General features: G+C 39.9%; 1 protein-coding gene across 2 annotated transcripts in view; it reads left to right on the top strand.

The window, feature by feature from the left end:
• Positions 1-368: 368 nt before the first annotated feature.
• The window catches only part of zcchc7 (zinc finger, CCHC domain containing 7), an 80,268-nt gene continuing 65,990 nt past the window's right edge, over positions 369-14,646 (top strand). The window contains exons 1-3 of one of the 2 annotated variants that reach the window (XM_057843525.1): positions 369-467; positions 9,565-10,153; positions 10,488-10,710. In XM_057843525.1, coding sequence (XP_057699508.1) covers positions 9,641-10,153; positions 10,488-10,710 — 736 coding nt within the window. In that variant the 5' untranslated portion in view covers positions 369-467; positions 9,565-9,640. Of the gene's footprint in view, positions 468-6,356; positions 6,482-9,564; positions 10,154-10,487; positions 10,711-14,646 lie in introns of those variants that run through there. The other variant, XM_057843524.1, reaches the window with a different exon arrangement.

Genomic DNA, 14,646 nt, shown 5'->3' with positions numbered 1-14,646 from the left:
CGCCCGGGTGCGCGAGACAACGATTTATATACTGTATATACACTGGGGCAAATAAGTATTTATTCAAGTTCTCCTACTTGAAAAGATTAGAGAGGCCTGTAATTGTCAACATGGGTAAACCTTAACCATGAGAGACAGACTGTGGAAGCAAAAAAAAAACAGAAAATCACATTGTTTGATTTTTAAAGAATTTATTTCCAAATTAGAGTGGAAAATAATATTTGGTCACCTACAAACAAGCAAGATTTCTGGCTGTCAAGGAGGTCTAACTTCTTCTAACGAGGCTCCACTCGTTACCTGTATTAACGGCAGCTTTTTAGCTCATTCTCGGTATAAAAGACACCTGTCTATAACCTCAGTCAGTCACACTTCAAACTCCCTTATGGCCAAGACCAAAGAGCTGTCGAAGGACACCAGAGACAAAACTGTAGACCTGCACCAGGGTGGGAAGACTAATTCTGCAATAGGTAAAACGCTTGGTGTAAAGAAATCAACTATGGGAGCAATTATTAGAAAATGGAAGACATACAAGACCACTGTTAATCTCCCTCGATCTGGTGCTCCATGCAAGATCTCACCCCCGTGGTGTCAAAATGATAACAAGAACGGTGAGCAAAAATCCAAGAACCACACGGAGGGACAAAGTGAATGACCTACAGAGAGCTGGGACCACAGTAAAAAAAGGCTACTATCAGTAACACAATGCGCCGCCAGGGACTTAAATCCTGCACTGCCAGACGTGTCCCCCTGCTGATGCCAGTACACGTCCAGGCCCGTCTGCAGTTCGCTAGAGAGCATTTGGATGATCCAGAAGAGGACTGGGAGAATGTGTTATGGTCACATGAAACCAAAATAGAACTTTTTGGTAGAAACACAGGTTCCCGTGTTTGGAGGAGAAAGAATACTGAATTGCAGCCAAAGAACACCATACCCACTGTGAAGCATGGCTGTGGAAACATCATGCTTTGGGGCTGTTTTGCTGCTAAGGGACCAGGACGACTGATCTGTGTAAAGGAAAGAATGAATGGGGCCATGTATCGAGAGATTTTGAGTGAAAATCTCCTTCCATCAGCAAGGGCATTGAAGATGAGATGTGGCTGGGTCTTTCAGCATGACAATGATCCCAAACACACAGCCAGGGCAACAAAGGAGTGGCATCGTAAGAAGCATTTCACGGTCCTGGAAAAGCATAGCCAGTCTACAGATCTCAACCCAATAGAAAATCTGTGGAGGGAGTTGAAAGTCCGTGTTGCCCAACGACAGCCCCAAAACATCACTGCTCTAGAGGAGATCTGCATGGAGGAATGGTCAAAGTACCAGCAACAGTGTGTGAAAAGCTTGTGAAGAGTTACAGAAAATGTTTGGCCTCCGTTATTGCCAACAAAGGGTACATAACAAAGTATTGAGATGAACTTTTGGTATTGACCAAGTACTTATTTTCCACCATGATTTGCAAATAAATTCTTTAAAAATCAAAGTTTTTTTCCACATTCTGTCTCTCATGGTTGAGGTTTACCCATGTTGACAATTACAATCTAATATCTTCAAGTGGGAGAACTTGCACAATTAGTGGTTGACTAAGTACTAATTTGCCCCACTGTACAAGCAGTGATCAGTGCCTTTCATTGCTGATCACAAGCGCTGACCACAGAGTCCTACTTCTAGGGCTGCACCTGTTTGTGTGCAGTGTAGTGTCTTCCCTTCCTCCCTTGCTTCACATCGTGTCTGCTTTGTGGAACGTTTTTGCAATTTGAGAGTGTGATGTTAAGTTTGCATCCTGCATGATATGCCAAGAAAAGATGCTCCAGGGCATGTCAAAAAGCTTCAACAACACAGTAACACCAGATTTGAAAAGCAAGTATGGTGTGCAGTGACTTTTCGAGATAACCTTTTGCAGGAAGAACAAAAAACCATTGTTTTGACAGGCATGTATCAAAAAATGGCATTACTCGGGGTGTAAATGGCCTTTTATCAAAGAATGTAATTGTCATTTATATAGTTTAAGCAGTGTTGGGCACGTTACTTTAAAAAAGTAATTAGTTACATTACTCACTTACTGAATTACTCTATTGTAAAAGTAACTAGTTACCAAGGGAAAGTAACTTTCCGTTACTTTAAAAAGAACGTGTTGTATGTCAAAGAATTTGAAATTTTCTGAGCAGTATTCGAGTCAGTGGAATAGAGAAGAACAGACAGGTAGTTAACTTGTTAGTTGCTTCAGCAGATTTGAATTGCTTACCACAGATGTCGACAAAAGCTTTGCCCCAGGACATAAATTACACATTACATGCAGGTTCTTTCCTTTAATTTCGACAAACTTGAAATAGTGTCCATATCTCCACCTCTTAAAGGACAATTTTTCTTCTGACTGCTCTGCCATCCCGACCCTGTGCATCTGTTTTGCGTGTGTGTGTTTGCCGCACGCGCTGTTCCGGTTTGCTTGTGAAATCACCGCCTCTGATTGGCTTACCACGACACATGACTCTAACCCTCAGCCAATCACAATCACTTCCATCGCATCTCTCGAGGGGCTGCATTCAGGTAGGCTCGTTTCCCGACAATTCACGTCACCTTCAAAGCGTCTGCCGTCTTCAAGATGGAAGCAGAATTATTGCTGGCTGACAGTGGGAGATGGGAACGAGGCTAGCATCAGGTGTAGCAAACACGGAAACGTTACCAAACTTTGGAAAGCATTGTCTAATTGAATGAGCAGGGACAAACAGCTTGGAGTCAGAAGTACGTGCGCTATTCTCGAACCTGAACGCACCCCAAGTCTTGGAGCAGAGAGTCGACTCGACACGGCTGGTAGTTTCTTCAATTTATTCAGAGTAAGTAACGCACCGCTTTTGACCGTCAGTAACGGTAACGGCGTTGTAACGGCGGAAAAATTAATTAGTTAGATTACCCCGTTACTGAAAAAATAACGCCGTTACGTAACGGCGTTACTCCCAACACTGAGTTTAAGAATATAGAAAACGGCACAAGCAGCTTTTAAACTGGAATCCACTTTTTGGATGCTAATTAAGTCAGAGGGTTACCAGTTTTGATACACACTTCTCAAGAAACAAAATTGCTCAGATGACTTTTAGTAAAAGGTACCGTAATTAGCATTTGTTATTACAAATAATTAAATTCACTGATATTATGAAACTGATCACCTTAATGATTCCACACACAATTAGAAGATGCAATTTCTGGTGAAATTGTGTGGCTATGCTTTGCTTACTTAATTAATGGTATTAATGTTTTTGGGGAAAAAAATGTAGCCATTTTTTAAATTGACAAATACAGTATAGCCGTTTTTGGAATTGACGATATGGCAGTCATTGGAATTATTAGATAAATTTGTCTTTGCGAATTGACAGATATAGCCATTTTTGGAACTGACATATATTGGTGTGATTGGAATTGACCAGTATAACCGCTATTGAAATGAAAGATACAGCCATCTTTGGCATTGACAGATCTGGCCGTCTTCGGCTTAACTATTATTGCCATTGAATTGACTGATTTTGACTAACCCTAACCCAAACCCTAGTCGTAGCCTAGCCATGGTGCGGGTTTTGAAATTTCTATCGTGAGATAACAAAGTTCCTAACCCCATCTCTATCCCAAGCCCTAACACAGTTCCTAAACCTAATCCAAGCCCTAGATTGGAAAAAAAACTCAAGCCCTGTCATTGGGACCCAATAGGGATTTGAGTATTGGTTGAAATCAATTAGGAATGGGAGCCAATATTGAGTTTTTTTTGGGTTTTTTTTTGGTCCAGCAATGTTTACCGTGAAGTCAAATTAATCAACAGCCTTCTCAAAAAAGAAGACAACCTATGTTTGTCCAAAAAAAAGAGATTACTGCTGATACAGTGATCCCTCACTCACAACTTCCCGCTTCAAACTTCACACCCTCAGTCCATCGCAGATTTTTTTTCCCAATTAAAAATAAATAAATAAATACAGTATTTTATAGAGCTGTCCTGATCAAATCACGTAGTCTGAGACTGACCTAAACCCTCCTGCCGCTTTTCATGGTCAGGCAGTGCACTGGTGTTGCTTATTAAAGTTAACGATGATTGACAGACGTTCAAGTTTGATCTTGCCAGAGACACTTGGAAGCCGAAACTTCAAAGCGCCGAATGTGGCAATCATCATTTAACCTGTTAAGTTGTAATAGCTTGTAAGTGTAAGTGAGCAGCTTGAGCAGATTTGAGTGATCTCACTCAATGAAGCATTTAATAAAGACAAGCATTTTTTACTTGATTTTTGTTTGAAAATAATTCATTGGGCCAGTAACATGTTTAAAACTTATTATAATTATTACATTTGAAGTACTTTAAAAACATTTATTTAAAAAAAAAAAAAATTATACCCAGATAACAGACCGACATTGAATAAATGTTGATTTTCCATCAAAATCATCGCTATGGTTGACATCGAAATTTTCGACGTCAAGTGACATTGAAATAATGTTGTTCTATGGTATGTCAGGCAATGGTTGGGTTAATGTTGTTTTATAGTTGATGAACTAATGTTGACAAATAGTTGATCTATGATTGACCGGGAAATATGATTGAAAAGTCATTGAATTATGGATGAGCGGGCGTTTTGGTCGAAAACATAACTTTGATTCAGCGTTATTCCATTTTGACTGACAGGGTCATAAAAATCCGGTCATAATCTATTTTTTCCCGTCAATTAAATTTTTAAAATGATGATAATGACATTGTGGTGACCCTTTGTTTGGCATAATTCACCTTCCGTTCTTGTGTGTCCATTTGGCCGAGCGCGTTACCGGCTACGACAGTCACGTGACAGAGACACTTAAGAGCCGCGCGCGGTCCCCTCACTATCCACTCGCTCTCGCTATATGATTGGCCGAAGAGTCGAAATGCTCTCCCGTGAAATGCCCGTTTAAAAATGTTCCCGTTGTTACTTCTTGCGTTCGCTTATAAGTGCCCATTTAAAAAGGAAAAGCGATGGATGATACTACACACAGAGCGTATTATTAACAAATGTTAAAGTTGTATAATCATATAGCGAGAATAAGGAACGTCACTGACAAGCGCAGGCCCCCGCGAGTGGATAGTGAGGGGTCTAGGATAGTGCGCCTACAGCTAACAAGACTCTTAACATTGCATACCGCTTCAACATATTCAATAGTATTTAGTTTTCATTCATTTTAAATTAATATTCTGTCCGAACAAGCTTAACAGAGAATCCACACCGTGCCATCACACATCAAGCAGATGAATATGTAACTTTTTCTCCGCAGTGACAAAAACAGCTAACTGTGGCCCCAGTAGTTAGGTAGCCTACCATATGTAACAGCATATGGAACAATGAAATTAACAGTTCAACTGCTGTGGCCTGAACGTAGTCTCACACTTTCCTCCTGGTGCGCATGGACTTGAATTGCGTGCCCGCTTGTGCAGTCCCTGTTTTTTCACCTCTTTTATCAACACCATCGTCGTTTTGGGGCTTTTTGAAGAAACTTCGGACACTCAGTTGCCTTGACATTTTTTAGAATAAGGCCAACGACGTCATGCATCAAGAGAGACAGTAGCTAATTAATAAGCTCACTCGCCACCCTGTGGTCTGGGGTGTGAATTGCAACCGGTCAAAATGACGGATGGATTTCAGTTTTTTCCGTCACCGTTTTAAAAAATCGGTCAACGACGGAAAATATTCGGTTAACGCGACCCCTGATTGAGGGTGCAAAAGTGACGTTGATTCAACGATATAAGATCGACAGCGGAATGTTGATCCAACATCTTTTCAACGTCGGTCTGCTATCTGGGTTTATATACATTAAAGTTTTTTTTTTTAATGAAACTTTGGAGAAAAAAGTGAAAAAACATGTCTTATATCTATCTCTTTCCAATGCTGAATCTAAATAAATACATTGAACATTAAAAAAAAAAAAAAAAAAAACATAAATAAAATTGGGGGGGGGGCGCTACTTCGCGGTTTTTCACTTATTGTGGCGGTTTCATTAACCGCGAAAAACGAGGGATCAGTGTTTAATAATGATTGTAAATTGAGTCATCATGTCAATCAGTTTCTTTAATAAAAGGAAAATACTTTAAACAAGAAAGCATGTAGTTAGAATATATGCATATGATTTCACAGACTGTTTTTGAAGAAAAAAGGCTGCTCGATGTTCTTAACATCAAATGAAGTTTTTGCAGCAAAAATAGATTGTTCTCTACCTCAGACACCAAGCACTTCAGAAACTCAACTCAATTTTTTTTTTACGCCCAACACAAAACAACAAAAAATGTAAATATCTAAAATTCAACAATGATAAAAATCCCAACTCTTGGAACGTTCCGTTTTCATCTCGAGTGTTGGCTGCGCTGAGTGAAACGTTATGGTTGGCCAACTTCTTTCTCAGCGGACAAACCCGGAAGTGTATTTCGTGTCTCCCTTGAACACAAGCAGTTGAGTTATATGTGAGCACAGGCGCATCTTTTGGGGGCTTTAAGGTAAGGTCGTGTATATATATTATGTAGAATAACTACGTCATCGCGATGTCCAACTTCTCCAGAGTGCAAACATTGTTATTTCCTCTCGACAAGTGTTTTCTTGACTGATGTGCGGATTGTTTACATCCAGCTATGCTTCTTGGAGCACGTGGGAACAACGGGGACACATGCGTGCCTCAACAGCCGATATTTTTGAAAGTCCATGGTGTATACAGTCGTTTATCAATCGCCACTATAGTTGCGAATTTTGTGCGTGTTTCGCCAACGTGTAGTATCTGTAGGAGGGAAGCAACATGCGCCACAATGCTTCCGCCAGCTAGTTAGCAATTAGCTCGCCATTTTGCTATTGCTATAGTACTACTAACATCCCAGTAGCATTCTATTTTTAATTGATCTTCCCCAAAGCCATATTTATAGTGCTTCTGCTTTATTAAGTTCACTAAGTTAAATTGTTGTAATAGTATTCTCCAGATTACAGTGTCTCTCTGTGATCCGCTCAACTTTTTTTAATAGCAGACACACTTCTGCGGAGATTGGCTGAGATTCTTCTTTTCTGTCCTTTTAATCCCCGTGGACGGCTTGTGACAGCCTAGCGTAGCGCTTCTGCAGCCGGTGGTCATTGTGAGAGGCCAATCATCTCCAGCCATCATGGTGCAGACACGCTGGACTAAACAGGGCAATGGGCCAGTACCATTTCTCAGGCCACTGTGTCTACGTGTGCACGCAAGAGAGATTGTGCAAATTAACTCCTAACGTAATTATTATCCCAGTACAGCAGATTTGTTCTTGGCTGTCAATACAAAGGATGTATTTCTTTGGGCTAAAGCTACCAATTGAAATGGAAGGGGGGCAAATCAAGTTAAAACAAGAGGAGTGGAACTGGAACATGTTCTTCTGCAGCTTGGTTAACAAGCCCACATGGATTTCTGAAACAATACCAAAGTTAGTCCTGTAATTGATGGCAGCTTCTGAGCTCTTGTTCTTAAGCACTAGAGATAATGGTTCAAATAGTTTTCTAGTAGGACCATGTGAAAATTCTCCATTTTGACTGGGAATTTGAGGATGAACTTTTAAGAGCCACTCAGCGAGAGAAAATGAATACAACTGTTGAGGAAGTTTAAAACAAGTGATATTCGATAAAATGTATTAATCCATTGAAAATAATTCATGTCTCTAGTCAGTTAATTCTCTTGGAAGATTTTGTACAAAATGTATTGCCTTATTGTCTTCGATAAATTGCAGCTCCAAAAAATGTTTTTCATTCATTCATCTTCCAAGCCGCTTATCCTCACAAAGGTTAAATTCACCTGCCTTTTAAATCTAAAAGTAAGTTCATCACTGCATTTAGTGAAACATATTGAGTAGGGGTGTGCCATCTAAGCATCCCAGGATTCGATTTGATTACGATTCAAGACTTCTTTTAACCAATATACTTTATTTTCACAGATTTCTGGACTATTTTGCATGTTTGTAGTGTTACCGCTGTACTTAATCGTGGTTTTTACACGTTCTGCATATGGAGTAACTTTTGTACACCAACAAACAACGCAGAAATGGTCATGGAAATACACATACTGTACCTGTCAACCCGAGGCCTTTGGCAATCTTACCAATAGTGACGTTTGCCCTTATAAAATGGTGACTAATCTTACGTTTTATATAGCGTGTAATATGAAAGAAAAATATAAAATTCAATAATAAAATAAATAAATAAAATTAACTTACCGATGTAATCTTTGAGTCGGGGAACATTTCATTTGCTAATTCTGAGAAGTGTTCAGCAAATTTGCAGGCAAATTGTGTCCGGCAACAAATTGGCAGAATTAAATCTCCGCTTTCGTCACAGCATCAGATTAGTGCGTGATTTTGTTTTGCGGTAAAAAAATTTAATTGATAGGCTTGTAGCTTTTCATTCTGCAGACTGCATCTTTATGACCTTTTGTCTCAAAGTGCTTTCTGAGATCGTAGAATCCTGATGCCAAAACTTTAATGTTCAATCCACACGGCACGCAAAATGAATACTGTGGTCCTTTCGAAGACTGAGCTTTTATCCATCCAGCGTATACCAGTTTGTGTCCGCCATCCGTGGGCAACAGTTTTTCTTTTCTTACGAGCTCGTTCATCTATATTTTTATCACGTTTGTGTCAACTTTGTCGATTGCGAGTCACGAAATAGTGGCGGAAGTGTAAGTTCAGTCACGTGATTGGAAGAAGCAAACGCTAAGCTCAGCGCGCAATTCTCGCGAGCAAACGGCTACTGACTAACTCGGTGCGTTGTTTTGTTGCCGAAACGGCGACAGAATCAGAACGGGAAAAAAACGTAATGCATGAAAAACACAGATTTTGAACGTATGGCGTACACATTTAAAAATCAGTGCTCACTTGTACAAATTACGCCGAAACCGTACAACTTGACAGGTATGAATACATGTTAGCGAAGTTGCTAAGTAGATTAGTGCCGAGCGCTAACTGTTAACATCTCAAAAAACAACAATAAAGGTACAGACAACAGTACAAGAGGGGTTCGTGTATTCACCTTCTTATAGACGCACATGGGACTATAAGCAACACACTCAGGATATTTATCAATTAACATTACTTGAAGCTACTGCTAGACAACTGAAAGGCAAGGAGCAGTGAACTCTCTCTCCTCCCCTCTCGCTCTAAAAATAACTTGCGCACAGAAAAGGACCCAAAGCGCGACCACCTGGAACTTGCCGGTCTGACATTTTATTTTCGAGTCCTTAGTGCGGGAGTAATTCTCTCACTCAGTCACTTCCGCTGCCGCCATACTCACTTTGTGAGTCCCTTAAGGTGTCTGGGCGGTACACGTGTTTTGAATTTCGTTCTGCTAGTAGCGGCTGTCATTAAGTCATTAGGGAAAATCGTCGTTTTTGAACATTTATGAATCGTAATCGAATCGTCTCGTGTCGAATCTCGATTAATCAAATAATCAATGTATTGGCACACCGCTAATAGTAACTGTCACCTTTGATTGTAATGGAAGTTAATCTGTCTTTGTAAAGTAGACAATTTAAAATGATGATAACGATACTACTTTTTGTTCATTCCTGTGTTCATAGTGTGAGTGGCCTGAGACGTGTGCATGTCTGCACATGTGCATCTTAAGGTGCTGTGTCCAAAGGGTCCTTTGTGGAGATGTACTGTAGCAATCAGGACCGGCAGGAGTTGGAGGATGAGCTCTACCGTGGAGATGGATATGAATCTGAGGGTTCAGAGGCCATCAGTGAGCTTGAGTTCCACCTCTACAGTCAGCTCCACTACTCTTCCAATGCTGGGGATTTCGAGCAGCAAGATGAAGAGGACCAGCCTACCCAGGAGATTAATGAGCCTGAAAAGACTGCAGAGAAGATCAACAATGTAGAACTTAAAGAGTCTCCCAAAAACGGTCCACAGTTGTTGAACACTATCAAGCCGCAGCAACAACACAAGAGTGAGAAGTGTGTCAACAAAAAGAAGGGAAAGGAGCTACCTAAAGTTCATGAAAAATTGTCACCGTTTGAGGAGGTCATTGTCATTGAATCCAGTTCCGAAGTTATAAGTGTGTCCTCCACCTCTTCTGAGGAGGAGGATGATGATGACGACAAAGGAGTTTGTGCATTGAAGGGAGGCATTGGACGCAGAGTACGGACGTCTACCCTGGCCCACACGGTAGGGAAAACCATCCACTTTAAAGTTCATAACGTGCTGTTGATGCTATTTGAGGAAGTACAGTAGGAAACACGTATTCTTGTTTCAAAGGCAGATTTCATACCTCAATTGCTAAATAGTAATACACAATAATGAGTGAGATTTTATAGCACTAAATATAAGCAACATTTAAAATAGAAGCATTTACAACATAACAAGTTAAAACTCTTGAGTGCTATATTGCACAGATTAGTCACCCGTAGTAATTATATTTTTAATCCTACTAAATGAATAACAAGGTGAGTTTTTTTTGTAAATGCAAGATTTAGTTTTAATATTTTTGTTTGCTTTCTAGGCACCTCCTAAAAAGGACAATAATTTTGCACCAGTGATTTTGGATTCAAGCAGCTCAGGATCTGATTCAGAGTCGGAATCAAAATCTGACTCTGAATCATCCCTTTCGTCCAACTCCTCTGATTCGGATGTTTTGGAGAACTGGATGATCTTGGGGCAAGGCCAGCAGGATGGAGATCATTCCATTTCACTAAATCTGGAAGGTAGTGCTGACATCAGTACAGGTATGTGTGTGTTTGATATTGTTATATTAGTTATTTCATGTTAGTAAGTTCCTCTTGAACCTTTTGCATCTGTCTGGTATGGCTCTTTCAGTAAATATTGCAACTTTCAACTGCACTAATGAAAAATAGTGGACAGAATACCGAATTTTTTGAAGTATAAACTGCACAAGCCTAAAATTGAATAAAAACAAAGAAAAAAGCAAATATGTCAAACCGGAGTATACAGTAAGTCACCCTTTTATGTGGAACTTTAATTTATATAATCCAACTCCATGAACAATTTTTTTTTTTTTGAGGAAAATTTAAAGAGTACATGACACAAAAAAGCAATCTATTTCATAGTGCACGCTGTATTATATGCCCCTGAATAAAATGGACTGCTTGGCTGTGTGCGGACGCAACCGATGGGTTTATTCAACTTTTTGAATCCCGCGCCATGAAAATGAATGACTTCGTCCATATTCTCAGATTGAGGAATAAGACTAAGATCATGTCAGTGGTTGAACGCTTCACTGAATAGCCACAAGTCTTTTGGTTGAAGTTCTGTGAATTTTGTCGATTTTTCACTTTTATTTTTCGCGTCATGCCAGCCCGATGTGCTGCAGGCTTTTGTTGTTACACCAGGGAGAGTGGTGTGAGCATTTTGGGGTTTCCAAAAGCTCCTGTTCACCATGAAGAATGTGCAAAACAAGTCTGACAATCGATGAACCATTAGTCAGAAGGACAGACAGTGGAAATGAGTAAAGCTGAGTGTTTTGCAGTACATCAAATACTGGGATCATGTCACACATTTGAATAAAGAGGTGGCTTACATTATGTGGGTGACCATGCTCGTCACTGGACGCTGGTCGGTGAAGGCGAGCATGCCATTTCTCACGTACCCACCGAATGCGCAATTTTCGGCTCAGACGCTGGAGTGCTTGCTGTGGCTGCAGCAGGGGACTACTATGGCTCTTATCATTCCCCTGCTGAGGCCTAGGAAAACAATCCCGACAGCTGTTCGCTGACACTGGCTTGTGTCCAGTGGCCGCAGCAGGGAAATGACAAGAGCCATACTGATCCACTGAAACTCCGGTGGCATAAAAAATGTATCGGGAAGTGCAAGAAGTTGGCAGTTTTGACCAATCTGCAGTACTTTAGCCCTGTCATACTAAATAAATGCATTTTTCATAGCGATTTTATATTCCATTTACCACAAGACTGTTATTTGTCATTAAAATGTATATTGCAGTCAGGGAGTCGATACTTATACAAAGAATATCCTGTAATTATATTGGAGTGGAGAGATTAAAAACAGTGGTGACATTTGGTGTTGTCTAGTCTGCTCTAGTCGTCCAGGGAGAAAGCCTCGGTTTTGTTGTCTCTGTTGCCTTTATCTCATTCTGAATCCTCCTCTGCCTCTAAATATGACTCAAACATACAGTATGTGGTTATATGTCACGTTAATAATGGCGTTACAGTATAACGGTGTTATTTTTTTAAGTAGTGAGTATCAAATTAATTACTTTTCACATCTTTGTAACACCATTACTGAGGATGTGAATGGGCAGGTTACTACAATTTGGTTGAATGAAACGCGTGTTGTCGACAGTTGATTTTGTAACACATTAGCTGCCTCCTGCCTGGATAGAGCAGAGCGGGAGGAGGTAGGAGGCAAGCGGGTGGTGACGCCGTCGCAAACGGGAAGATGATTGGCTAGGTGGGCGGATCATGCCCTGCTTAGTACGGCCACTACTTCTTGCTCATTGAAATTAAAGGCAAGAATGAGTCCTTTTACCCAAGTTTACATTTTTGGGTATTGGTTTTTGTACTTTACTTAAAGGAATATTTAAGGATAGTGTTCTGCTTATTGTGCAGTAAGGCCTAACATACAGTTTCAGATATTTTCACTGGTTAATTGTCAGTTCACATTTGTTTTCTTAACAGACTAGCGTATTTGAGCCAAATAAATACCAAATGTTCTAAAATACTTTATGTAGTTTTTATTCTTCAATCAGTTAATATAAACATCTTTGATGTGAAAGATGTTAGAGAATGTATAATGCAAAAACGTGTAGAACATGAAAAGTAATGTCAGTTACTTTGCTCGGTAACTAATTACGCTTACAATGAGGTAACTGAATTACTAACTCAATTAATTAATTTGTAACTATAACTAATTACTTTTTTGGAGTAAAATTACCAACACTGGTCACAGGCTACCTCTGGATTGACAATATCATTCGAAATATTCACACGTGAACCAGAATCGCTGTAAAACACTTCCTCCTCCATTGTGCTCAGTGCTAAATCTGCTGAAATAGTTCACCCGGTGATGTCATCACCAAGATGGAGGCACCGGAGCGCTATGATGACAGGAGGAGCTAAACGGCAGAATTGTCATCATTCGCACTATGCCCAATTGTTGTATATACAGTAGTTGAATCATCTCGATATGATTTTAATTCCAATAATAATGCTATTTAAGATTTCATTTTAGGTGTCATATACACTTTAATGTGGCAAGTGACATGGGGGGACGAACTATGGGTGGAGACACTGGGCTTTATTTTTAATGGCTGCTCTTGTGTCTCAAATAGGGCTGCAGCTATCTAATATTTTAGTAATCGAGTAATCGGATAAAACATTTTTTTTTAGGTAAAGAGCAATTATAAATATACATGAGGAAAAAAAAGACATTTAATCCAATATTGAACCATTTTCAGTCAATCAATGTCTTTATTTTCGATGTACAATGTTGAAAACAGCAAGCAATTGCATCTAAGATGTGACTCGGAAAAAAAAATTCACTGCTTTCACGCCAAAAACTTCTAGATCTTATAAAAAACAACAACATATTTCTTACCTAAAAATGTAAATACGCCTGTTAACACACATCACTTGAAACCTACGTGTTTTTCTCACGTGTTTCAATTTAATTTCCATTTGTGTCAAGCTATTTTTAAGTTTTAGTTAAGTTTTAAGTTGGTCTAAACTGTAAGTACTGGTAGGATTTTGAGTTTTTGCAGCGTTCAAAATAAATGTATATTACCAGCTGTATTGGAGCACATTTATTCAGCAATGACTACTGAGCTAAAACTGACAGTTAGCTTTATTATGTTTTAATTTTACACCCTCATCACTCTACAGCGCTATGTTTTTACGGATTAAATAAAGCCTGTATGTAAGACACGTTAGCCACGCATCGACAGTGATCATAATCAATAGAAACCTAGCCCTCCGAAGGGCTAACGTTACATGAGCGAGTGACAGTAACGTTATATTTATTAGCGATGAGAAGTCTACTGCTTAAAGATGGCGGCTGTTTACTAACGCTGCCCAGACGCGGCCGAGTCTGTCATTTCGCATCTAGTCCTAAATGCATGCGATATCGATGAGATGCATCGGACACTACCTACTACCAAACTAGCATCATGCGGGCGTAGTTTTTAGCAACGTCGGCGTAGTTTGTAGCGGCTGTCGGCTGCGGTAAGTTTTAAAAATATATATATATATTATTGCTTCTTCCGCTACGCACGTGACGTCAGCGCGTTGTCCCGCATTAAAAGTAGTCCGGGCAAAACGTGATGCTTAGATCTGGCAAAATTAAACGATTCCTCGAGGTGAATAAAATTACTCGGATCAGTTTTTAAACTCGAGATGCTCGAGTATTCGTTTCAGCTCTAGTCTCAAATACTCCACGACTCCAAGAAACACCTCGTTATGTTGAACGCAGCACACAGGCATTAGTCAGCAAGCCTAGAGTAATGGTGCCCTAATAAATTAACTATAAACCTTTGTGGGCAGAACAGACCAATAGGAACAGTCTCATGCTTCCCAGCATTAATTGTGACTAATTATTTCTTCAGTTACTGTTCCAGTTGTTTCATTGCTTGCTAGTAATGCTGTAGTTTGTTATGTGATCATTTCAGTTTTGCTGTGACACTGTGATTGTGG

Source organism: Corythoichthys intestinalis, chromosome 8 (assembly GCF_030265065.1).
Source record: "Corythoichthys intestinalis isolate RoL2023-P3 chromosome 8, ASM3026506v1, whole genome shotgun sequence".
Taxonomy (NCBI): Eukaryota; Metazoa; Chordata; class Actinopteri; order Syngnathiformes; family Syngnathidae; genus Corythoichthys; species Corythoichthys intestinalis.
The sequence above is the reverse complement of the archived record's forward strand: the minus strand, read 5'-3'. Positions and strand labels throughout refer to the sequence as shown.